At 50.1% G+C, this 22,539-nt stretch overlaps 10 protein-coding genes and 3 non-coding genes across 13 annotated transcripts; 7 read left to right on the top strand and 6 right to left on the bottom strand.

Moving 5' to 3' along the window:
- BDV14DRAFT_41386 (uncharacterized protein) lies at positions 1 to 400 on the top strand. Its single transcript, XM_073776719.1, has one exon. It carries the CDS (start codon positions 71 to 73, stop codon positions 314 to 316), a length of 246 nt encoding a protein of 81 aa, XP_073633265.1. The 5' UTR covers positions 1 to 70; the 3' UTR covers positions 317 to 400.
- Positions 401 to 922, top strand: BDV14DRAFT_41387 (uncharacterized protein). Its single transcript, XM_073776720.1, has one exon. It carries the CDS (start codon positions 484 to 486, stop codon positions 757 to 759), a length of 276 nt encoding a protein of 91 aa, XP_073633264.1. The 5' UTR covers positions 401 to 483; the 3' UTR covers positions 760 to 922.
- A 451-nt stretch (positions 923 to 1,373) lies between these two features.
- Positions 1,374 to 1,446, bottom strand: BDV14DRAFT_t7. The gene has a single exon. It is a non-coding gene; the product is annotated as a tRNA-Thr (tRNA).
- A 1,239-nt stretch (positions 1,447 to 2,685) lies between these two features.
- On the top strand, positions 2,686 to 2,758 carry BDV14DRAFT_t15. The gene has a single exon. It is a non-coding gene; the product is annotated as a tRNA-Thr (tRNA).
- Positions 2,759 to 3,452: 694 nt separating this feature from the next.
- On the bottom strand, positions 3,453 to 4,226 carry BDV14DRAFT_162937 (uncharacterized protein). Its single transcript, XM_073766954.1, has one exon. It carries the CDS (start codon positions 3,844 to 3,846, stop codon positions 3,634 to 3,636), a length of 213 nt encoding a protein of 70 aa, XP_073633263.1. The 5' UTR covers positions 3,847 to 4,226; the 3' UTR covers positions 3,453 to 3,633.
- Positions 4,227 to 4,983: 757 nt separating this feature from the next.
- On the bottom strand, positions 4,984 to 5,056 carry BDV14DRAFT_t6. The gene has a single exon. It is a non-coding gene; the product is annotated as a tRNA-Thr (tRNA).
- A 917-nt stretch (positions 5,057 to 5,973) lies between these two features.
- On the top strand, positions 5,974 to 8,541 carry BDV14DRAFT_162935 (uncharacterized protein). The gene is made up of 2 exons (XM_073766953.1): positions 5,974 to 7,283; positions 7,339 to 8,541. The coding sequence occupies exons 1-2, from the start codon at positions 6,311 to 6,313 to the stop codon at positions 8,163 to 8,165; spliced, it is 1,800 nt and encodes a 599-aa protein (XP_073633262.1). The 5' UTR covers positions 5,974 to 6,310; the 3' UTR covers positions 8,166 to 8,541.
- Positions 8,542 to 8,647: 106 nt separating this feature from the next.
- Positions 8,648 to 12,456, top strand: BDV14DRAFT_162932 (ribonuclease Z). The gene has a single exon (XM_073766952.1). The coding sequence runs from the start codon at positions 9,116 to 9,118 to the stop codon at positions 12,320 to 12,322; it is 3,207 nt and encodes a 1,068-aa protein (XP_073633261.1). The 5' UTR covers positions 8,648 to 9,115; the 3' UTR covers positions 12,323 to 12,456.
- A 482-nt stretch (positions 12,457 to 12,938) lies between these two features.
- On the bottom strand, positions 12,939 to 15,107 carry BDV14DRAFT_41336 (putative acid phosphatase). The gene is made up of 7 exons (XM_073776716.1): positions 14,874 to 15,107; positions 14,796 to 14,808; positions 14,706 to 14,740; positions 14,639 to 14,654; positions 14,408 to 14,573; positions 14,019 to 14,353; positions 12,939 to 13,963 (listed from the first exon to the last, which is right to left on the bottom strand). The coding sequence occupies exons 1-7, from the start codon at positions 14,961 to 14,963 to the stop codon at positions 13,062 to 13,064; spliced, it is 1,557 nt and encodes a 518-aa protein (XP_073633260.1). The 5' UTR covers positions 14,964 to 15,107; the 3' UTR covers positions 12,939 to 13,061.
- A 782-nt stretch (positions 15,108 to 15,889) lies between these two features.
- Positions 15,890 to 17,408, top strand: BDV14DRAFT_41350 (GTR/RAG family Ras-related GTP-binding protein). The gene is made up of 5 exons (XM_073776717.1): positions 15,890 to 15,935; positions 15,993 to 16,141; positions 16,191 to 16,292; positions 16,343 to 17,026; positions 17,073 to 17,408. Exons 2-5 carry the CDS (start codon positions 16,047 to 16,049, stop codon positions 17,269 to 17,271), a joined length of 1,080 nt encoding a protein of 359 aa, XP_073633259.1. The 5' UTR covers positions 15,890 to 15,935; positions 15,993 to 16,046; the 3' UTR covers positions 17,272 to 17,408.
- Positions 17,409 to 18,474: 1,066 nt separating this feature from the next.
- Positions 18,475 to 19,748, top strand: BDV14DRAFT_41274 (putative heme/steroid binding domain protein). The gene is made up of 2 exons (XM_073776714.1): positions 18,475 to 18,976; positions 19,057 to 19,748. Exons 1-2 carry the CDS (start codon positions 18,734 to 18,736, stop codon positions 19,570 to 19,572), a joined length of 759 nt encoding a protein of 252 aa, XP_073633258.1. The 5' UTR covers positions 18,475 to 18,733; the 3' UTR covers positions 19,573 to 19,748.
- On the bottom strand, positions 19,749 to 20,560 carry BDV14DRAFT_41277 (40S ribosomal protein eS25). The gene is made up of 4 exons (XM_073776715.1): positions 20,508 to 20,560; positions 20,416 to 20,443; positions 20,036 to 20,245; positions 19,749 to 19,959 (listed from the first exon to the last, which is right to left on the bottom strand). The coding sequence occupies exons 1-4, from the start codon at positions 20,508 to 20,510 to the stop codon at positions 19,937 to 19,939; spliced, it is 264 nt and encodes an 87-aa protein (XP_073633257.1). The 5' UTR covers positions 20,511 to 20,560; the 3' UTR covers positions 19,749 to 19,936.
- Positions 20,561 to 20,709: 149 nt separating this feature from the next.
- BDV14DRAFT_162915 (WD40-repeat-containing domain protein) lies at positions 20,710 to 22,473 on the bottom strand. Its single transcript, XM_073766951.1, has 3 exons — positions 22,322 to 22,473; positions 21,486 to 22,270; positions 20,710 to 21,438 (listed from the first exon to the last, which is right to left on the bottom strand). The coding sequence occupies exons 1-3, from the start codon at positions 22,374 to 22,376 to the stop codon at positions 20,815 to 20,817; spliced, it is 1,464 nt and encodes a 487-aa protein (XP_073633256.1). The 5' UTR covers positions 22,377 to 22,473; the 3' UTR covers positions 20,710 to 20,814.
- Between the last annotated feature and the right edge of the window lie 66 nt (positions 22,474 to 22,539).

The raw sequence follows: 22,539 nt of genomic DNA, 5'->3' as shown, positions 1-22,539 counted from the left end.
TAGTTATCACTGGCTCACTGGCACCATGCGCGACGGCAGACCACGACTCTTTGTTTCCGCGAAATAGGGCATGACACCATCGCCTTTACCTGAATGGTTGACGACACCCTCCATTCTGCCAGTGCGCTGCCAGGAGTTTTCGTACAGCCCGAAGGTCAGCAAAAGAATTTGCGAGAATCCTGTCATCGCACCTGGTCATCCGTTATTAGATTCAGATCAACGCAGGGTTGATTCTTTCAGTTGTTTAATAACAACACCCGAAGCTCTTAGAATAACAGACTTGTGTGGATTTGTCCATCGGCAGGACACATCATAGGTGAGCTCACGTCGAAACTCCTCGTCGAACCATTCAATCAAGTCAGACCGATTTCTTTACGGGGATACACAACGAGTCTTCGTACTGCCGGCCGCCCAAAGTGTACCTCCTACGACGAGCCCTCGTTCCGCGACGATTGCGCGTTTTTAGTTGTTGAAGAGAAGGAAATGGACGCTTTTCAGCGTACGCTACCAAACCTTAACCTATTTCAGATGGTACCTGACCTCCCTACTGAGGTTGACCTCCTGGACCCCATTTCCTTCTCCCGCTTTCGGTACATCAGAGACACCATACACCTCCATGAGTCAATCGTGTATAAGCAAGGTTCTTCGACCGATCTCACCGTCGGACACTTCACTAAATTGGTCAAACAACCCCCCCGTGGTTGGTATGACACGGACCGTCGAATTCTTTCTGGTTACGAGCTTGATTTGGATGAGTAGATGGGAGTAGTGGACTGGATCAAAATTCCCTTTTCTGCCCCGGGGGACAGCGGCAGTCTTGTGTTTGGCATCGAGAATGGTATCAACATTCCTCTTGGTATTCATGTGGGGTCACCTGAGCACAAAGATAGCTCATACTTCATATCACTTGGAACATTCTGTTATGTAGCAGAAGCCGAAGGCTGGGAATTGCGCTTTTGGGCCGATCAAGTCCCTGAACTTGTAACCGTCAGCGGTTAGGGGTATTGTCAACGTGAAACAGTCTTTCTGAGTAGTTTCTATGTAGGTAAGCGAATCATAAATGCATGCACCTTGATAACACGGGCTAGGTCATTTGATGTTGTGCGAGGCAGAGAGAGATATATATATATTTATGTGGTCCACACGCGACCCTCCTAGGAGCAGTCCCTATGTATGTAAAACAAAGGATGCCCAGAGCATATAAGACATCAGTACTCAAGAAGAAAAAAAAAGTTGCACAATATGGGTGAGAAGTGCCCATTCCCACCACCACATATTGATCGACCTTTACCACATAGTCCACACACACACAATACACGCACGGTACCTCAGGACAAGGCAGCGTATCTCGAGGCAAAAAATTCAAAAAGATATGCTCACACTCGGATTCGAACCGAGGATCTCATGATTACTAGTCATGCGCTTTACCAACTAAGCCATGCGAGCACGTGATTATACCACAAAGCCATACGAGGTGCTTTGTTATTTTGCGGCGACATCTAAAAGTTTATAAAGCCACAGAAACAGATGATGTCTTTTGTTGCACCGGCTTTTAATCGACAACTTGAGGAAACTGCGTCTCCCTGCGAGACAAGCTGAACGTAGAACCGCCACAATGCCAATGGCTTCATGTTTGAACTGTCCAAATCTTCGACCGCATAGGAGAACCACATAAGAGACCAGTAAAGGTTCCATAGATTGCAGACTAAGTCACGACAACTAGACGCGGTTCCATCTGGCTGCATGCTCGAAGCCCTTTTACTAGATACCTCGCCTCCTTGCCATCCATTCCACCACAGTCCAAATAATACCGCACCTTGACAGAGGCCAGTATGATGTATCTTTAATCAGACTTGATGTATCAATGGTTAGTGGCTCTGGATCTACAGTTGAACGAGGTTCGAAATTAGTTCAGCAAGGTTCTAAGTTTGAACAGAAAAACTTTGAACATGGTCCAAGTGATCACTATATAAACTAGGGCTTACAGTTAAACAAGGTCTAAAATTAGTTTAGCACGGGGTCCTGGCTCCAAACGGAAAAAACTTTGAACATGGTCCTAGTAATTGCTCTATATAAACCATTCACAAGAATCCCTAATTAGACCCCTAATTTACCCCTAATCAGCTATCCAAAATTCTCAAGTTAGTAATCTTATTAGAAGTTCAAACGTAAGTTTGCTGGTCTGAACATGGTCCTAAACAATGCTTGACGCAGTCGAACCTTGCAGAACTAATTTCGAACCTCGTTCAGCGCGGACCCCAGTGGCCATCATTACCTGGGCCTGTATTTGGAAATGGAAAGTCCCTGGCGTAACTTAGCCAAGCATCGGTTGGAAATGAAGCACGTTGAATCAGGCATACAAGTGGTGACTTGTCCTTTATCCGATATATATTGTCTAGAGCAGAAACAAAGATAAAGAGCTCAGCTGCTGAAAGCTGATGTATGCAAGGGATAAGCAACAGCCTAATGCATTAGAGGCATGGACCCATTACCGGACTGAAACCTATAGGCGGACCACCTTGTCTAATTTCTACCATGGGCCACGTTCCACGCCTCTACACCTGACCACCTAACAGAACTAGAAAGTTGCTTCTACCACGTACGGTATGACAAGGGGTCATAATGTCAAAGATGACAAAGCTAACTTAACCAGTAAGGTCTTATGGCTTTGTGGTTTGATCACGTGCTCGCATGGCTTAGTTGGTAAAGCGCATGACTAGTAATCATGAGATCCTCGGTTCGAATCCGAGTGTGAGCATATCTTTTTGATTTCCCCCTTTTTTTTTTTCCCCTTTGCTGACCTCCCTCTACTCCGGGCATTTTCTACTCCGTAAAGATCACAATTTCCAGCCAAAAAGCCACGCACAGAGCAGCCTCCCAATTTTTCCTCTTCCTGTTTCAGGTCTGACAACCCCGTTGCCCCATCCCACCAATCGGGCCAATGTATTCAGCCCCTTGCATATCAAACTGTGGACGCCCGACCATCTACAAAATATGACGTAGGGAAGTTTGAGCGAGCGCCGGATGAAGTTGTCACTGGCACGTGTTTGGCTGCTCTCCTCTCATCGCCAGGAACAGTCGACAACCTCCTCACATTATTTGACAGTCCCTCAGCAGAAGCAACCTACGAGCGACAAACCAAGTCTCGACTCTATCGCGAAAACTCTGCCATAGGCGCCACGGAAATGACTTTCCTGTTTCACGCTCTGCTTCTGGTAATCTAGGCGTATCATCTTGTCTGACTCTGTATTAGGGCCGAACTTCTCGCCTTTACAAGTTCGACCGTTAAATCCGAGGTGGGGACTCGGTGGCAGACTGTCAGTGCGTTCATCCAAAATTAAAAGCTTGGCGTAGAAAGCCACCACGGTGCTGGAAATTAGCGCCGGGAAACAAACTCTTATCCAGCCTGGCTCCGTTTCATACCCTCAACAGACATCCAATTTGCCTGTGAAGGAATCTAGCCTTGGCCTCTAGACGACTGAAAAACGGCTATGCAGGATTCTCCTGAACCCACTACTAATCCAGGAACAAGCAGATGTTCTAGAAGGGGACAATGCACTTGATCAGAGTGGGGGAAAGTGACTACGGGCTGGAGTGCAGTGGTGCACCCCTATCCTCGTATCTGATTCTCGTCTAGTCGGGCCGATGAACTAGCTCGGTCCGCTGGAGTATTGCCTCCCCTTGGGGTCCGAGGTCGCACCTGCAAGCCCTGCGCGAATCTTCAATAGTCGAGATAGGAGATCTCTTACTTGAGTCTGATTTTGCGCCAATCACCACTGCCGTTAACCCTAAGTACAAGCGCTTCCAGCGAGCTCCAACTTGCGCTTGTTGACCTCTTGTCAACATGTTTGAACCTTAACTCACTACGAGGCAACCAAGAGTAGTCTCATACACCTCATAGACTCCATATGTCTCAGTTGTTGTCCAGTGGCGGTAAGGCTTTTCCTCGGAAGGAATCTAGATGCCAAGCCACTGTCATAGGGCTACCCAAGCAACAACAACTCACGCTGAATCCACAACGAAACGAACGGCACGATCGTCAACGATGGTCTAGACGCCATCCGACAGCTAATCGGTCCCTCCAAAAGTAGTCCAACCCTCTCTCGACTGTTTCCCTTCTGGTCCACTCACGTCTGAGCTGCGTACGTATACCAGTGTGGCACAGCACGCCTCAAACACTTGTCAAGCAGCTGGACCATGAACCTCAGTCAAAGCCGATGTACGAGATGCCGCCGTGCATAAGCCACCTAGGCAGCTCTGTTTTAAGGTTATTGATTTGGTGCTGATGTTGATAGTATGCAGTATCACTCGATCTCGTGTTCAATGTGGGTTGACTGTGGCTTAGTACCACTCCGGATAATCATGATACCTCATACTCTGCGCACGAGTAAACCTTCCCTCTGAGCTCGGATTAAAAACACCGAACATCGGGCATATACGATCTGTACCACGTTGTTCATAGAATTCGACCTTTCTGCCGGAACCTCCATATGTCATACAGAATTGGCCAGAACTGCCGAATCTTACCAAACCCGGCGTGTGCTACGAAAACAGAGACCAGAGCTGATCCGGGCTCACCAAAGTCAACCCACCCACGGTTCGAGCATGGAGCGTTTCCCTATCTTGGGTTAGGCACTAGGACTCTGGTAGAGATGCACTTATCGAACTAGCTAAGCTTCCGCACACATGGTTTGCCACAAGCGGACCGCACGGCGCACAGCCTCTCCTGATATAGGTACTCAGAAGCTGGAATGGAAACTTCGGTCAACGCGACGGCGTGACTTGACCACGGTTTGTTGTAGATTCGGTAGTTACTGGTGATTCAGGTACCGTCCAATGATGGATTGTGACTTGTGATAGGGATACTGGTATAGAATCAGGCGCCAAATGAGAGGCTGCCTCGGTCCGCTGGGCCGTTGTTGGCCGGACTCGCTGTCCTGGAGCTTGATGGAAGGTTTGCAAAAGAAAATGCAAAAAACGAAATGCTCACACTCGGATTCGAACCGAGGATCTCATGATTACTAGTCATGCGCTTTACCAACTAAGCCATGCGAGCACGTGATCAAACCATAAAGCCATAAGACCTTATTGGTTGATTTGTGGCCTCTGAAATAAAAATATGAGGGGACTGCATCTTACCGAGCCTTGCTCTTGCCTTCCTTGGTATTATCCTTGTAGGCTTACGAGGGGCAGGTTTTCCTTGGATTGAAGGAACAAGGCGTGCCATACCTATACTCTGATCTTGACGGTGATAGTTGCTCTATGTGACTCTCAAGTTTGAACTTTGAAACTACCTGGAAGATGGAATGTTTGCGCCCTTGTTCCGCCAGGGAAATAGCTATACTCTGTACTCTATCCCCACGGGCTGTCCTTTCAGTAAAACCACGCACAATCGTGCCAAGAACCCCGAATTCAAGGGTGGGTATTGCCTATCTAGGAGCACTATGCTCCTCCTAGTAATTCGCCGGTCCACTCTATTCTGCTGCCTAGGGGTAAATATAGCGCAACACAGCCAATTCAAACCATCGCTGAATGCGCAGCAGTAATGACTGCGCAAGTGTGAGAAGTGTCATGAGCATTGTTACTTTGACTCTTGTTGTCGACAATGTGAAGAAACTTACAAGGTTGCAAGTTGCAACTATGACGGTGTATTGTTACTTTTGACCTCGAGAGCAGGAGGATTGAACTCGAGAGTAGTGTAATATGATACGGTAAGAATCTGGAGTGGAGCTCCGGAATTAGGGTGCAGTCCCAGGAGCCCTAGTGAGGACTAGCTGAACCAACCGGAGGAACCAAAGCCGCTGAATCATCGAAGGACGCGCAAGCCTTTATTACCTGTTTCTATTCTAGCTGTAAGATACCGGTAACGCCATTTCCCCTGGCAGCCCCCCACCAGGATCCACCGCCTTCCGTTCGCTCGCCCTCTTCATCATCTCAGCGCCCGGCCTTCCTTGGTTGATCTTCAGCAATTCCCACCACCTGGCCCTGTTTGTTTCTCCATCTGCCTCAACCATCCGCCTTATTCCTCCTCCCATCTCTCCTGTCGTCTTCGGACTCACTACAACACTCGCTCTATACCCCTCTAGCTTTCATTTCATCCGCATCTCGACACACTCGCTCTCCATACCTTCGACTCCACCCCCTGTTTGACTTGGTCGCTTGCCATATCCGCGCTTCTCCCTACGCCCGAATCGTCGATACTATCTCGCAGAACAACTTGTCACCTGGGCGTTGCTAAAGGAACATCTACTATCCATCGACTGGTCGATCCATTGCTCACATATTCAAGCGGTCGCAGCTTACATTCAGCATGGCGACCCTCGCGGAACATCCGGTTGTCGCTCAGACGTCTTACGATCAGGACATCGACAGCTTCCTCAACCTCGACCAACTTAGCTATACCCCCTCAGAGTCGGCCCGATCGAAAATTGGCTTAACATCACAACCATCTCTCCCAAGCTCAGAGTTCGTTCCTAGTGATGCACGAAGTTCCAGCTTTGCTTCGTCCAGTCAATCCCCGGTCGCGTTCCCGGCCCCTAGCCACCAATACGACGAACACAAGCAGCAGACAGGCCTTCCTCCAGGTGCCTTGGCTCAAGCTATTCCTTTCAACCAACTTACTCCTATCGGATTCGGTGCTCCAAGCCCAGGATTCGCCATGAACAGTGCCGACATGTTCCAGCCTCAGATCAAGCGCGATGAAGCACCCTTGGACTTCAACTCCACACCAGCTCGCAACCTCTCAGAGATGGACCTGGAGTCTGACAGCATGACAACTGTCCCCGGATTTTACTTCTCGCCAACCCCCAATAAGAACCAATTCGTCGACCCGAATGCTCTCGGAGGTCAAGAGGTCGTTTCTATGGGTCCCTCTACTCAGGTTGGACGCATGTACCCCGGTATGCACCAACAGGCTGCCATGGCCAAGGCGGCTCAACAGCAGAGACAGCATGACATGCTTCGTCAACAGCAACAGCAGCAGCTTCAACACCAGCCGGCCAACGAGCTTCCTCAGACGCACCACCAACAGGCACCAAACGCCCTGGTTGAAGAGCGTATCACACGCCTCCTCCAGCAAATGAAGTCTGCATCTGGCTCGCCTTCAGAAGACTCTCCTTCTCCGTCCGCCGCTGGTCAACTGGCAAAGTCAAAGAAAGATGAGCAGGACATGGATGAGGACGAGAGGCTCCTCGCCAGTGAGGAGGGCAAGAAGCTGAGCAGCAAGGAGCGCCGGCAGCTCCGCAACAAGGTCTCGGCTCGTGCCTTCAGATCCCGCAGAAAAGGTAAACCTTTCATGATAGACATGAGTTGGATGAACATCACTAACTAATTCTACAGAATACATCGGCCAACTGGAAAGTGAAGTTGCCCAGAGGACCAACGAAGCTCATGAGCTGCGCCTCCAGAACCGCACGCTTTACGAGGAGAACGCCCGTCTTACGGAATTCGCTCGCACATTGCTTTCTTCTCCCCACTTCTCCCAGTTCCTGGATGAGATGAACGTTAGTGGTCTTCCGACCACTCAAACACAATTGCCGCACCAGTCGCAGCCTCAGCAGCAGCCCCCCGCCATGCCGCAACCTGCCATGCAGCAAGCCAACATTCCCAAGGAGCCAACGCCCAACAACACTCAACAAGACTTTCAAATGCAACAGCAGCACTCTCAAATGGGTATCATGATGGTCCCTAGCCAAGGAATTGACGTTGCCACAATGAACATGAACAACGGTGGCTGGAACACTGGAATCGACGTCAACTTCGGCAATGCCTCCGTCTTCGCTGTGTTGGATGTCCCTCAACCTCCCCTCGCCGACCTTGAAGCCCTTTCTGGCAAGCCTTTGCGTTCATCCGAGTCTATCAGCAAGGACATTCCATTCCTCGCCGAACGCTCCGAGCAGCTGACAGCTGTTGACGCTGGCGACCAGGGTGTTGTTGTTGACGAATCAGACCCCGTTCTTGCACTGTTTGCGGATCAGCCCAAGCAGTCCGCGTCGCAGACTTCTCAAGGTCCCTCTTTTGACGGAATTCAGCCTAGCAAACCATGCTCCTTTGAGCTCGTTGTCGAGAACGATTCTGCCACTGCTGCCAACCGTCTCGCTTCTCTCTGCAGCAGCATGGAAGATGCCTTCCAACGCGTCTCCATGCTGACAGCTCACCTTCAATGATTCCCCATTCTGCATTGCGTCCTGCTCGATTGAAATTGTAAAATTTTCCTGGGCCGTGTTTTGTGATCTTATTTAGTGCCTCGTGCACTGTTCTGACATGTAGACCATTTGATTTCCTTTGTGCATGATTCGAGATGTCTTGCTTTCAACCACTCATCCATTATGTTACTGCGGGTTTTCACTTTTTCTGGTGTTGGGGATGGTCTGGGTTGGCTTTATCAAATTTGTCCTTAGGGTAGGTAACTGGTAGCGATTGAACCTGGTCAGGAATTGGGATGGGCTACATAAAACAATGCCAAATATCTTCTGAGCTAATGCTGTACCATCTGTGTTGGTAATCAAATGTAGTTTAATATGGAACAAGTACATACTTGAGAAGTAGAAAGTATTTGGTTTCACTATAGTCTGTAGTTGTGCTGAGAGAGACCGGGGTTCTCCTTGTGGACCTCTCCGCTTCGGGCAAAAAAAAAAGCTGGCGCCGCGGTCTATCGCGTGATCAGTCTTCACCATTTCTTTTCGTCTGGCATACCCCCTATGTTCCTTACCTTCGTCTATGGTTGCCATTTGCTTGAGTCATAATTGACGACTGTCTAATCCCACTTGGCTCTATCTCCAGCAATTCGTCTTCAGCGCCGCGTGACTCACATGTTTGCATTAGCTCTCGTCTAGGTCGATGTCCTCCACCAGCCAAGTTGGCTTCCCTTCGGTTCTCAGCAAGGCTGTTCACTCGAGCCTTTCGTGAACGAGCCGTGCTTACGCCCCAACGTGTCCGAATCCCTCTTTGCCCATCAATTCAAACAAGAGAAAGCCACCGCAAGTCGACAACCAACACGTGGATCAGACTCCGTCGCACCCTGAAAGCTATAGCGAAAGACGACACCCCACAATATTTACCTAATAACCCGACCGGCTACGGAAAACCCAGCCTCCCTGAAGCGGGAATAACTCCAATGCGGTTCTACTACGAGATTCTGACGACGCCGACGGCCGACACGCCCGGCACAGCAATTGCACTATGTTTCCCCGGCAAGCGGTATATCCTTGGTCAGATTGCAGAAGGGTTCCAGAGGGCGTGCACTGAAAATGGAGCGAAATTGATGAATGTTTCCGACGTCTTTATCTCGGGTCGCGTGGGATGGGACAATACCGGAGGATTGATCGGGTTGGTTCTCACAAAGGCCGACGGAGTCGCCAGCCACTTGGCTGCTCAGCAAGAACTCCAGCGTCAAAAAGAGGAAAGACGGATCAAATTCTCGGGCGGGAAACCATCTGATGGCAACACAGAGCAAGAACCGGTGCAAGCTGAGCTTTCCATACACGGCGGGAGAAATCTCGCTCATACACTTGCTACCGCTCGGAGATTTGTTTTCAGAAGAGGCCTCCCTCTGTATACGAAGGAATACGACGGGGAGAGTACATCGAGAAAACCGAGCCCTGACTCCAGCGATGCTTTTGAGCAGCCCACATGGGCTGATGAGAACATCAAGGTCTGGGCTATGCCAATCAGCCCATCTCTTGTCTCTCCACGCTCGCAAAGCCCCAGAAAGAGGAGTCTTGACGAGTTTCAGGAAGATAACAATGGCCTTTTCAAAGTCGATCGGCAAGCCCACGATCAAATGATGAGGCAGTCCGTTGTCGCCGACATGTTTAACTCGAACTGGTCCTTGGATGCTTTGGAGGAGACTCGTCTTGCGGATGTCAAAATGCCTGCACAGATATTTGTGCGGAATCCCGAGACCAAGGACTTGGAAAAGTATACCGGACCTCTCCCCGGTGGCAAGGAAGTAGTTCCTGAAATGACGGTACTTGTCCGCAAGCCTTGGCCTGGTGCGTCGGTGGAGAAGATTCCTACAACCACAATCAATGAAGAGAGCCTGTGCTATATCATAAAGAACCATGACCTCAGAGGGAAGTTTGACCCTCAGAAGGCCAAAGAACTGAAGGTCAAACGTGGTCCTGACTATGGTCGCCTCACTAATGGTCACAATGTGATGAGTGAAGACGGACAGGTCGTGACACCAGACATGGTCCTAGGCCCAACGAAACTTGGCAAAGGCCTAGCAGTTATGGATTTGCCGGCTCCCAAATACGTTGACAGCCTGCTGAATCGGCCAGAATGGAAGTCACCTTCGCTAACACAGAATATGGAAGCCTTCCTCTGGATACTGGGCCCTGGGGTAGGCGACCATCCTCGGCTTCACGAGTTCGTTGCTATGTTTCCCAATAGCAAGCACATCGTCTCGAGCAAAGATTATTGCCCAAACTACCTAGCAATGCAGAGCGTTGCCGCTTCGGCCATTCGCTTGGCTCGACTGAGGCCCGATAACTATGCAGTTCCTCTCTTTGACAATAACGCTACCAAGAGTCAACAGTCTTCCTTTGAATACGCCCGACCTGGTCTCGAAATTGCGATGGAGCCCGAGTTCAAGTTGAAAACCTCTGAAGTCATACCGCCGTTCAATGCTGCTTCAGTGCTGGCCACGATGCCAGTTACAGCCGAAAAGCGGGCTCATATAATCACCAAGAGGTTGAAACATCCAAGCCGCCGGGACAAGCTTAAGGAATGGCTGAAAGACCTTCCTGGTAGGGATGTCGAGATTACAACTCTGGGAACGGGATCCTCTTTGCCGTCCAAGTATCGGAACGTCTCGAGCACTCTTATACACGTCCCCGGGCAAGGTTATTATCTGCTCGACTGCGGCGAGGGCACACTTGGTCAACTCAAGCGGTTGTTCAACCCTCAGCAGCTTAGCAATGTCCTTCAGAATCTACGCATGGTGTGGGTTAGCCACCTTCATGCTGACCACCACCTTGGTACCGTCTCCGTTCTCAAGGCATGGTATCAGGAAAACTACCCTTCGGGGGTTCCGCGCTCAGGTGAGGTCGAAGGAAACATCCACAAGATACTGGAGGAAAAGAGGCTATTCCTCGTTTCCGATAATATGATGATTGAGTGGCTGGAAGAGTATGCGAGCGTCGAGGACTTCGGTTTCGGTAAACTCGTGCCCTTATGTGCCAAACCCTACCTCGACAATGGCTCGATCAAAACGAGTCTTCTGTACCGCCATTGTCGTGCCGATGGCTCCTATCCAAAGCGGGAAGTTGCAGGAATCAAGCCCGCAATCACTGAGTTGCTTTTCACCAAGAAAGGCACCAACTTGACTGCGCTCCTCTGCAAGGCCACTGGCCTCTCGGATCTTTTGACCACATACGTTGCCCACTGCCGTGGTGCCATGGGTGTCTCACTCGTCTTCCCAAACGGCTTCAAGGTCTCCTTCTCGGGTGATTGCCGGCCCTCGAGCAGTTTCGCTAGAATCGGTAAAGACTCCACCGTCCTGATCCACGAAGCTACCTTCAACGACGACATGGCCGGGTCCGCCCTCGCAAAGAAACACTCCACTATCGGAGAAGCCATCCAGGTTGGCCGTGAAATGCGCGCGCGCGCTATCCTCCTCACACACTTCAGCCAACGCTACCAAAAGGTCGCCTACGTCGAAACACCCCAGGCGCTCGTAAAGGATAAGAAGAATAAGAAGGAAGACGCGCCACCCAAGTCCCCCAAGCAAGAAGTTGAAGCCCAAGCAAAAGCCCAAGTAGAAGCTCAAGCCCAAGCCGAAGCAGAAGCAGACCCCATCAACGTCGAAAACGACATGCAGGAAGACCTCGCAGCCGATATCCCAGCCGCCTTCCTCCCGCCTGAACCCGAAGCCTCCAAACCCCCACTGTCCATCGTCCCCATCGTCGCAGCCTTCGACCACATGCGTGTCCGCGTCGGCGACATGTACACCCTAGAAGCATACAACCCGGCCATCGAGCGGCTCTTCGAAATCATGGAGCGCGCGGCAGCACAAGACTCGAGGAAGTCGCGCGATGAACGACACATCCAAAGCAAAGATAACAAGAGCTCAAAGCAGCAGCAGAAGCAGATCGAGTGGGAGAAGAAGATGGAGCGGAAGCGCGCGGTTCAGAAGGCAACGGCGCAGAAGACACAGAAGGCAAATAAGGAAAGTTTGGATAGCTTGGAGAAGGGATTGCTCCCTTCTGCAGCTGGCAATGCTGGATCGGAAGCGGCGAAGCAGCCGCCGGTTTCTGTTTGGGATGCACCGGAGAGTGAGAGCGGTTGGTCGAGTGGATCTGAATCTGATCGCGATGCTTGAGATAGTTAATTCTTGGACATGCATGATCGAGCAAAGCATGGAGCATACATCTGCCACCAATCCTCCAGGAGAGGACCCACTCACCTCTATTTTTCGTGTATTATAAATGCCCTATATCACCCCTAGACATGAATGTATTTAGTCTTAAATAGAAGTATACCACTTCCGAATGTCTCAATAAAGTCGACTTATTCATACCTACCAGGGCTCACCTACTACTTAGTGTCCCCCAGCTCATAGTACTAGACATCCGTCCTATTCGAAGAGGATAGAGTGACGAGGCTGGAACGGAAGGCGCGAGGTCGACAACCATCCATTGCACCTTCCCCTCGAGATACATTGAGTCGTTACAATTGCGGCAGGTGCGCTGGGCTGGGGCTGCGTCGCACTTTCCCGATTGATTGCATTGTGCTAATACACATATGAAAGGTGCGCTGGCTGCATCGCGCCTACCTTTTTGAGGGTCGTGGTGATCTCGCAATAGGATGGCGCGACCCTCACCCGTGTCCTTAGATTGATTTGGGAAGGTGCTGTTTTCTGCCTACGGTGGATACTAACAGTGAGTGACTCGCACAATACTAGTCAATCTCACATAAGAAGTCTCTATATGAAACAATTAATAAGCTGCATCGTATGCATTTGTATATATTTTCCAAATTAAATTCTGTATGTGTTGTATGTATCTACAATCTCCTTAGCTGCGCAAATCTATCTCTAGAGAGTAAACGTCGGTAAATCTCTAGAAACCAGCAACGGCCTTCTCTTTCTCATCCTTGCCATACAAGCCCTCGCCAAGATTAGCCAAGCACTCGTTCTTCCAGCTCCTGGGCGTGAACTTGTCAACGATCTCCTTGAATGCGTCTAGCGTGCAGAATGTCTCGTCACCGGGGAGGTGGTTCTCGGGCTTCGCAGCACAGCCGGGGACCTTGACAACCTTGTCGTTGTAGCGGATGCGGACGTAGTGTTTTTGGAGGGAGTCGCGGGCAGAAGTAGGGAGGGAGGCGAGAGGGGTGCGGGCTGTTGGGGATGGGGAAAGGTGGCTTGGTGGTTTGCTGGGGGCTGAGGAGAGGAAAGAGAAGAGGCCGCCGCCTTGTTTAGGTGCGGGAGATGTGGCGTTTGCAAAAGCGTCAGTGTCGGCATTTGCTGCGCGGGAGAAGAGCTCGATGGCGACAGAGGAGGTGAAAGGAGGCCATCTGCCATCGAGGGCGCCTAGACTGCCGAGGATGGCGGCGAGGGTGGTGTCGTGGCATCCGCTCATGGCGAACTTGATGGCTTTGCCCTTCTCCCCGGTGGTACCTGAGGCAGCGGTCGCGCTGCGCCAGCCACCGTCTACGGCTGTGGTGACCATGCGGTCGACGATGTCACCCATTAGAGCACCAATTCCAAGCTTGCGGTATTCCGTGCTCTGGTTGTAACCGGTGAACCATTCATCGACGGCAATGTGTTCCATATAGGCCCGAGCCTTGTCGTTGTAGAACTCCGCGGGAAGTCTGGTTGCCGGGCCGTGGGCATCCGTTGCGTTGATAGTATCTTGGATACCGGATAGACGGGGGTGTGAGTCTACAGCGACTCGAGGTGAGTTCTCAGGCATCCATTTGGAATAGACTTTGTTGATGTAGTCCATTTCTTCGGTATTATTCCCTGGTGAGATTTGTATGTGAGCATCACGTCGCCTCCTGAGTACCTGAGAACGCACATTTTAGGGCTGCTTTATCGGCGAAAAGTCGAGCCAGTTGCCTGAATCGGCGGCAATTGCTTTCATTGGGGAAAAGAGTTTCCTCTGATACTGATCGCGCGACGATCACGGGCGGCTTGAGGTCTTCCGTACGGGCATTGGGAGGGTACATTCCCCAGAACGCTTGTTGTAAAGACTCTAGAGCTCGCGGAATGGTTGTCGCGCGGAGATAGATGTCTTCGGTATCGGACTTTATCTTGGGCATGAATCCGAGCTGGTTCACATAGAGGTGTCGTAGGCGCTGGCCGAGCTGATAGGTTGTCTCGCGCCCTTTGTCCGTCAACTCGCCGTGCTGACTGTTCGCATGCCATTAGCACCCCCGCCTTATAGTGCCTTCCGATGTCACTTGCCAGATACCCTCGATGTCATCGCCTGCGCCAACAGTAACTATCGTCTGGTCCTTGTCACCGAATGTCTCCATCTTCCGCCGCCACTGGAAGCCGTTCCAGGCCGAAAGGTCCTCATTGCTTCCCGCCATTTGGACCATGCGCCGAGCGACATTACAGTAAGGCCAGTCTTTGTTGTAGGAAGGAAAGGTCAGCGAGGAAAGGCGAGTTATAAGGATTGGTGGTTTCATTTACATGGTGATAGTCCCGCCTAGAAGAGGTTAGCTCTAGTATTAAACCTGGGGTAAGAAGGGCTTGGTACATTCTCAAATCGCGATGACACGGGTGTACGCTCTCCTAAATATTGTTGTTAGATGCTGACTTCGTATCGCTCGAATGATCTCATCCGTACCGTGTCGTAAAAACTGGGCAAAAGTTAGGAGAAATATTGTGATTGGGGCTGATCGGAGGAGATAAGATCGGCACGTACGACTTGAACAAGTTGAAGCTTCAATTCCCTGGGATACAGATTGTTGATCTCCTCCTGAGAGTAAGGTCCGCGGGGGATAAGGGTCGTCATCCCGAGACAATGATCCCAAGTACCAGGCACGGAGAGGATTCAAAGGAGAGAAGATTCCTCCTCGTTGGGCAGTTGGAGACTTGGAGCGGACAAGAGGCCGAGACAACGAACAATTGGCGGTGATGACGCACAGGTAGCCAATCAGCTGACCAGCACCGGTCACCTGCCGATGCTGTATCAAAGCCGCATTCTGCTCAAGTGCCGAATATATGTGTTTGCTGATCTTCACTGATAAGATGCGCCCTTTCGAGTGAAAGCTCAAGGACACCAGAAACCCAAAGATTGCTGCATGTCGCGTCTCAGACACGCAGATTGTGTACATAAACCGGCCCGCCTGCACAAAAGACGCCAAGACCAGGCTTATCCCCGGCTTATCGCCAAAGCGCACGGCTTCAACTATCGCAACCTCCTTCTCTCCTCACTCTCTGAGCTTGCCCAGCACCTTCGAAGCCAATTGATCGCCAGCCTAAAGACCGAATTGTCGCGACTTACAAGCCGTTTCCCCGCAGGAACCAGACTCTGCACAAAACAGGATCGCTCTCGGCAAGGGGTCACTGATCATCTTCTCCGCACACCAACTCCGCATAGGTGTATATTCACTGTCGCTCAATGTGCACCTAATCAACGAGCAAAAGCTATATATAGTTCACCATATCCGCCGAAACTGCTCCACATACCGCACATCAAACATGGGTTTCGGGTACTGAGCCCTTGTCGTTCATCTGTTCGTCTGCTGCGATTTATCCACGAGCGGGGGTTTGTTCCTTCACGAGACGTTGAATTGTTTAGATGGGGCTTTGGACTGTTGATTGTGTGGCGACTTTGAAACTGAAAAAGCCAAGCTATCAACCTTCAGCGTTGATATTATCGCACACACACTGAAAATAGAACTTCTGGGCAGCACTGGAATACTTTCTCCTCCCATATTTTGGCGCTCTTCGACCACCCTCTTTGGGAACAACACTTTCGCAGGTAAGTATACAACAACCTGGAAGATGTTTGATATAATGAGAGCTGATGATGTGTTAGGGTCTAGCCTTACCATTGAGTGTGATCCCCCTGGACTGGTGATATTTAGACAGCATGGAGGGCGCAAACACACCTCGTCAGCTGGCTCGGGCCAAATCCGACAAGGCCCCTGATTTCAAGCCTCGTCTTCTTCTAATGGGACTTCGTCGGTATGGACCACCCGCATCAAAGACTACACAAGGTACTGATTGTCCCCAGGAGTGGCAAGTCGTCCATTGCCAGCGTTGTCTTCCACAAGATGCCTCCGAATGAAACTCTCTTTCTGGAGTCTACTACTCGCATTCAAAGAGATTCTGTACAGTGAGTTCATTTGACCCAACTCTGACGTTTATGTTCTAATGTTGGCGGAGTTCGTTCATGGACTTTCAAGTTTGGGACTTTCCCGGCCAGCTCGAATATCATGACCCGTCGTTTGATCTTGAAGAAATTTTCGGAAGCAACGGCGCTCTTGTTTGGGTTATTGACGCACAAGATGATTATATGGAGTCTGTTACTCGTCTCAACCGTACAATCTTGTCCGTCCAGCAGTACTGCCCGAATATTAACATCGAAGTGTTTATTCACAAAGTGGACGGACTCTCAGATGAATACCGCACGGATACATTTCAAGACATTGTTCAGCTCATCTCTGACGAGCTCAGCGATGCTGGATATGAAAATGCTCCAGTCCACTATTATCTGACTTCGATCTACGACTACTCGGTCTTTGAGGCTTTCAGCAAAGTCATTCAAAAGCTCATCCCCAATCTCTCCACCTTGGAGAACCTAATCAACACACTATCGAACAATTGTGGGTTCGAAAAAAGTTATCTCTTCGACGTGCTGAGCAAAATTTATATTGCATCTGACACCCGACCTGTGGACATGTCCTGTTACGAGATGTGTTCAGACTATATCGACGTTATCGTCGACATTTCAGAGCTCTACTCTTGGGAGCACGCACTCCGCAAGTCAAAGGGCGACCAAAACCACGACGCTGAAAGCCATGTTGCCCTGCAGGATGAAACCATGATTCATCTAATGGAAATGAACAAGTATGTTGCAGCTGTATGACCCATGGAATTATGCTAATATTCGTAGGTATCTCTGCCTTGTCTCTGTCATCCGAAACAAGGAGGCCAAGGAAAAGAAGGGATTGATTGACATGAACTGCCGCACCTTCCAGCAAGCCTTGAACGACGTGCTCTCACGAAGTTGGGAACGAGATGAGGATGCGGAACGCAGTTCAGAGCAACGGCAGATCGAACAGCCGCCTACAAGCGACTTTTTGACATTATGATTTGTTGTATTCTAGCTCTTTCTTGCTTAAAACCTATTCAATACCAAAACCTTAAATGATAGGTGAGAAAAAGAAATAAAAGCATAGCTACGCAAGGATTATGGAATCACCATTGCACTGTATCCAGAAGCTCCGCCTGGCATATTTGCTACTCCGAGGGCTTTCTGCGCTTTTGAATTGAGATGAGAAAAAAAAAAGAAAGCGAAAAACATACAACAGCTGGGATTCGCATGTGGTCACCCACCATACTACTAACCAGCCGGCGTGTGGCTTAAGTACGGCTGAGCGGACGGGAAGCCCTGTTCTCCACACCCTGTGGTCGTATGTACTAAATATCCTTGGGGGCTGGTTTATATAGACAAAAGCAGATTCATGTTCACCCAAAACGGAAAGGCGCCATTCGTTCGGTGGGAAGAACGGGCTCACGGAATCGGTGCAACCTTCTTCCGCCCGTGCTAGAAAAGCGACTTGAAAAAAGTTTCGCTTCATCTCTCCCAAACACTCAAGCTTTCTCTCAGGAAGCGAGAAACACCACTTTCTCTCGCCGCCTGCAGATTCAAATGTCGAGTCTCAGATGTGCATATCAAATGACTCGCCTCTATTGTCTCTACGCCTGCTTCAGCTAACAAATACATGGTAAGTTCTATCCGTCGCATCGCGGTCAAGCACCTTCAGCGTTATACACACTATCTCCCTCACAATGGATCCTTCGATCCTCTCAATCTCGATGATGAAAAACTTTTCCACATTCGCAGTTTCCACGCTAGCCGTCGACAGAACCCAATCTAGACGTGCTCTGTGCGCATTGTACTTCCTTGGATGTCTGACGAGATTGATTTTACACGCATTGCTTTCTTCACTTCACGAATCTCGTGGGCTTTGCTGACTTGTACAAGATTCTTAGGTTTTTCTTGCTTGGTCATCCCCCGTCGGTGTCGTCAGTTGGTTACTCGAGAGTGGCAGAAGCGCTGTTACATGGAAACGAAGCACTACTGCGAGCCACATTTGATGGCAATGAGCTCGGCAACATCAGATTTATGATCAATGGATACTCATTTCATTCACGATATTATTTCCTGGACGTAGAAAGTTCTGTAAACCTCCCTCGTATCTCGCTCTCAATTCTCGACCGAAGTTTTCTTTAACCTCGGTACGGGAGTGATCAGTAGATCACCGCCACCCTCACAACTATTAAAGTATCTTGCGCAGAACAACACTTTAAGAAGTCGAGTAGACACTGGATTGTACACAATAACCCTCCAGTCGATCTTTGCCCCTCGGCATCCACGGGGACAGCTGTCGTTGAGCAATCACCCCATCCATCGGCGTTTCAGTCATCATTCCAAATATCTGTCCTCCCACTGGCAGCCTCATCCGCCCACTATTTATCTACCGTACTTCCAATCCCATTCACACATCCTTACACTACTCATGCCAGCCCTTTCTGGCTTTGCAATCCAACATGTCTGAACTACGCCAAAGGCCAACGGCCTCAAAGAATACCTCTAAACAATTGAAAACAACAAGTCGCAATGACATCTCGGCCAGCACCGGCGGCGGCATCGGCATACTCGATATCTTCCGCGTCCTCCTTACACTTGTCGTTGTGTCATGCGGTTTATCGTATTACCTTACGGACGCGGCGTCTTTGACATGGGGATACAAGCCATGGTTTACGAATTTGCCGGAAGTCATGCAGTACTTTGTATGTCTTCTCGTCCACCCCTCCATACCATACTTCCACCCAACCAAGCCCATGCTAACCACCATATCTGAGATGAACAGAAAGGTCCCGTAACCCTAACACCAACCGAACTCCTCGCCTACAATGGCGAAACCCCCGATTTACCAATCTACGTCGCGATCAACGGCACAATCTTCGACGTCTCCGCCAACCCGGCCATGTACGGCCCGGGCGGCGGCTACCACTTCTTCGCAGGCCGCGACGCAACCCGCGCTTTCGTAACAGGGTGCTTCAAAGAGGATCTTACAGATGACATTTCGGGTGTGGAAGAGATGTTCATCCCGCTTGACGAGCCCGAGGAACTGGAGATGTTGACCAGTGGTGAGAGGAAGAAGAGAAGGGAGCAGGATTTGAGAGCGGCCAGGAAGAGAGTTGAGAAGAGTATTGCGCATTGGGCTGGGTTCTTTGGGAACCATAAGAAGTATTTTGAGGTTGGGAAGGTTGTGAAAACTGCCGAGGAATGGGAGAGGGAGAAGGTTGAGGGTGGGAAGAGGGAGCTTTGTGAGGCTGCGAGGAAGCAGAGGCCTAAGAGGGAGAAGAGCCAGGGTGGGAAATAGAAGGTTGACCTGGGGAAGGGGATGTGGTAGTGTGACGTAGAGTTACGGCCGGTAGCAGAGTGTCAACTCCTGCAATTCAAACCCCAGATGTACAGTTGACGCTACGGCAGATATACAGAAACCTCCGCCCGTTACAGAATGTAGAAACAAGTTGAACAAATTGATCAGGTTGATTTGATTTGAGTCACTGCAATGTACTTGACACGTCCAGTAGCGCGACTTTTCATTCCATGCAATGAACATGCGAGGTCGATAATCGTACCACCAACATCATTCGCCTAGCCGAATTCCGGATTTTAAAGATATCATTCGTAGCAAAGGTATCGTAAGACCGCGAGGAAAATCATTCGTTATGAGAAAGCGTTTACTCGGCGGTGACGGCGCGGGCTGTAAGTATACTGTTAGCATCGACTCGTTCCTCCGAAAATGACTGGTGTGTCTGGGTGTTTGCAGGCGGACGTACTGTAGATGTTCATCTTGGAGTGACCGACAACCTTCTTGATCTGTCCCTTCTCCTCGAGATCAGCGAGGGCCTTGCGGGCCAAGCTGCCGTTGATCTTGAGACGATCGACGAGGGTGGCGACGGTGATGAGACGGTAGGACTGGACGTCCTTCTGGAGTCTCTCAGCAGTGGCCTTCTCGAGGACGACGGCGTGCTGGGCCTTGTCCTTGACTATAGACGCAAATACGTTAGTTCGTTTGTTCAAGATCCAGAATCGAGTACGAGAGCCGAGCGGATGTTTTTCGTTGCTTGCTTTGTCGAAAATCGCGAAATCGATGATCATTCGGTAACGGGGGTTGAGGATAGGAATCAGGATGAGGACGGAGAAAGCATACCCTTGCCCTTGGACCACTTCTTCTTAGCGGGAGCCTATGTCGTCTATTAGTATCATTCCGAGCAATATCCATGTATCCAGGTAGGGGTCGCAACTCACCATTTTGTCGATATGTGAGGTTGTTGGAAGCTGCGAGACTGCTGTGTCGGAAGTTGAGCCCAAGTGCAAAATTCGAGTGGGGAGGCCGGTATCACGTGAACTTGAACCCTAAGCCCTGGCCGGTCAGCTGGCTCGGTTACTTGCCTTGCGATGATTGGCTCTCCGAAACTATACCTTGCGGCCTTAAAAACTGAGGCACCCTATAAAGTATAGATGGACAGAATAGTGTTGAGAGAAGACAGACCCGTGAGGTAATGAAGACATCGCATACTAGATTATTGATATATTCAGATACAAGACATATGTTTCATCGACTCATCATTGTGCCCTGGCTACCAGCAGTCACCTTTCCACCCAACGTATTTGAGCATTTGAAAACGGTTATGCCATCTTCGTCCTGTTCAATATGACCCAAAACATAATCATCCTGGGAGCCAAACCAGAACCTTGAGCTCTGGTTATCATCGGAGACTAGCCACCGCACATCGTTTCGGCCGCTCTCATTCTTTGTAACAGGTATTCGGACGTTGGATGGTGAACCAAGTGGGCTCCAGTATCGGACGCCGGGTAGAGCATTGTTAGCGGTAGTGATCAGCAGCTGTGTGCTTGATGGGTGCCATATGACTTGTCGAGCGATATGCTCGTGGACTAAAGCTGATACTAGAGTCGGTGTATCCTCCAAGTTCCATATCCAGACAATGTTTGGTCGTGCTTGGTCCACGGTGCTTAGAAGCTTACCATCATGACTGAAACCCATTATTGATACACCCCGAGGAGCATTAGTAGCCTCGACAGGGTTGGTGAAGGCAGAAGAGCTTGACGACTCCGCGTATTCTAGGCTCATGCCGCTTGCGGCGTAGCGTTCCCGCCAAATGCTAGGGGAGTTCTGGTCGATTTGGAACACATGAGAGAGCGTGGATGAACAAGAGAACTGAGGGATTAGCCATGGACCCGGTCAGATCTGGCAGGGTTTCTTACTGTTTTTGTCCCAAGAAGGTCCACTGTCCCATCAACCTTTCCAACAGCCAAGACTTGCGATGAGCCACCGTGCACAGCAGGGCTCCATTCAATCACTCTGACCCCTAAGTCAAATGAGCCGTCAGACTCCGGTAGGCCGGTATAAGTCCTGAAAAGCTGGCCGTCTGCAGTAGAAATGAGAATCTTTGTCCCTGCACTTGCGGCCTCCCAAATGGCTATCCACCGTCCATCAGGACTCCATTTTAAGCCTTGCGCGTCTACCGTGGGAAGAAGCTCACGTCCTATGAGTTCATAGGACCGGGACTCATGCACTGTCAACAGATCGGTAGTCTCAGGTTTCAGCAGAATTGCAAGCTGCCCGGTTTTCGGCCGATATCCAGATCCGTTCTGGTTAAAAGTTTTAGGGGATTTGATAACATGACTGCGACCAGAGTCTAGGCCAAAAGCCGTGAGTTTTGTGTTGAATGCATGAAACACAATGATCTCGTTCTCATCAGTGCCGAAATCGATGTTCAGAGCGCCGGGCTCGATGTTCTCAATCTCCGAATGCTGCTGCAAAGGATTAAGGTCCCAGACGAGAACGCGAGAATCAGTGGCGTATAGAAGACGCCGTGTTCCGTTCGTTGACCGGGAGAATTTCAGGAACTTGCATCCTGTGTCTTTGACTTTGATGATTTGGACTTCTCTGAAGTCTGAAGAGGTGGGGTTGAGATGAAGAATTAAATCTTTCCCATTGAGCTGAGCGGCAAGCTCCCCATCGTCTGAGAGTGCAATTAACGAGGACCCTGAATGATCGTCAGTAATTTATCCTGATCATGAAGGACTCACCGACTCACCAGCGCCGCTAACAGTATCCAGTGAGTTTACTGACGTAGCGCCTATTCGTGACATATTCAAGGCTGTATCCACGCGCCATGAGAAGCCCTGCCTCTGATGTGTTCACGACGGTAGAAAGATCATGACCAGAAATCTGGAAATTGGAACCATCACCCCTCGGCGGGACGGGGTATAAATAAGATCCCGCTTGCAGTATGGAGCGCCAAGAGATCTACAG

Source organism: Aspergillus stella-maris (assembly GCF_047715825.1).
Source record: "Aspergillus stella-maris strain CBS 113639 unplaced genomic scaffold BDV14scaffold_2, whole genome shotgun sequence".
NCBI classification, from domain to species: domain Eukaryota; kingdom Fungi; phylum Ascomycota; class Eurotiomycetes; order Eurotiales; family Aspergillaceae; genus Aspergillus; species Aspergillus stella-maris.
The sequence above is the reverse complement of the archived record's forward strand: the minus strand, read 5'-3'. Positions and strand labels throughout refer to the sequence as shown.

What these genes read in the sequence shown, in the direction of transcription:
- BDV14DRAFT_41387 (XM_073776720.1), top strand. Translation starts at nt 484, where the DNA reads ATGGACGCTTTTCAGCGTACGCTACCAAACCTTAACCTATTTCAGATG.
- BDV14DRAFT_162937 (XM_073766954.1), bottom strand. Translation starts at nt 3,846, where the DNA reads ATGTTGACAAGAGGTCAACAAGCGCAAGTTGGAGCTCGCTGGAAGCGC.
- BDV14DRAFT_162915 (XM_073766951.1), bottom strand. Translation starts at nt 22,376, where the DNA reads ATGTCACGAATAGGCGCTACGTCAGTAAACTCACTGGATACTGTTAGC. An exon ending in GGATACTGTTAGCGGCGCTG is followed by an intron (nt 22,271 to 22,321) that starts GTGAGTCGGTGA and finishes ACGATCATTCAG; the next exon opens with GGTCCTCGTTAATTGCACTC. An exon ending in ACCTTCTTGGGACAAAAACA is followed by an intron (nt 21,439 to 21,485) that starts GTAAGAAACCCT and finishes CTAATCCCTCAG; the next exon opens with TTCTCTTGTTCATCCACGCT.
- BDV14DRAFT_162932 (XM_073766952.1), top strand. Translation starts at nt 9,116, where the DNA reads ATGCGGTTCTACTACGAGATTCTGACGACGCCGACGGCCGACACGCCC.
- BDV14DRAFT_41336 (XM_073776716.1), bottom strand. Translation starts at nt 14,963, where the DNA reads ATGACGACCCTTATCCCCCGCGGACCTTACTCTCAGGAGGAGATCAAC. An exon ending in GATGACATCGAGGGTATCTG is followed by an intron (nt 14,354 to 14,407) that starts GCAAGTGACATC and finishes GCATGCGAACAG; the next exon opens with TCAGCACGGCGAGTTGACGG. An exon ending in CGATAAAGCAGCCCTAAAAT is followed by an intron (nt 13,964 to 14,018) that starts GTGCGTTCTCAG and finishes AAATCTCACCAG; the next exon opens with GGAATAATACCGAAGAAATG.
- BDV14DRAFT_41277 (XM_073776715.1), bottom strand. An exon ending in TAAGAAGAAGTGGTCCAAGG is followed by an intron (nt 20,246 to 20,415) that starts GCAAGGGTATGC and finishes TTGCGTCTATAG; the next exon opens with TCAAGGACAAGGCCCAGCAC. An exon ending in CTCCAAGATGAACATCTACA is followed by an intron (nt 19,960 to 20,035) that starts GTACGTCCGCCT and finishes GTATACTTACAG; the next exon opens with CCCGCGCCGTCACCGCCGAG.
- BDV14DRAFT_41386 (XM_073776719.1), top strand. Translation starts at nt 71, where the DNA reads ATGACACCATCGCCTTTACCTGAATGGTTGACGACACCCTCCATTCTG.
- BDV14DRAFT_41274 (XM_073776714.1), top strand. Translation starts at nt 18,734, where the DNA reads ATGTCTGAACTACGCCAAAGGCCAACGGCCTCAAAGAATACCTCTAAA. An exon ending in CGGAAGTCATGCAGTACTTT is followed by an intron (nt 18,977 to 19,056) that starts GTATGTCTTCTC and finishes TGAGATGAACAG; the next exon opens with AAAGGTCCCGTAACCCTAAC.
- BDV14DRAFT_162935 (XM_073766953.1), top strand. Translation starts at nt 6,311, where the DNA reads ATGGCGACCCTCGCGGAACATCCGGTTGTCGCTCAGACGTCTTACGAT. An exon ending in CTTCAGATCCCGCAGAAAAG is followed by an intron (nt 7,284 to 7,338) that starts GTAAACCTTTCA and finishes CTAATTCTACAG; the next exon opens with AATACATCGGCCAACTGGAA.
- BDV14DRAFT_41350 (XM_073776717.1), top strand. Translation starts at nt 16,047, where the DNA reads ATGGAGGGCGCAAACACACCTCGTCAGCTGGCTCGGGCCAAATCCGAC. An exon ending in ATTCAAAGAGATTCTGTACA is followed by an intron (nt 16,293 to 16,342) that starts GTGAGTTCATTT and finishes ATGTTGGCGGAG; the next exon opens with TTCGTTCATGGACTTTCAAG. An exon ending in CATCTAATGGAAATGAACAA is followed by an intron (nt 17,027 to 17,072) that starts GTATGTTGCAGC and finishes TAATATTCGTAG; the next exon opens with GTATCTCTGCCTTGTCTCTG.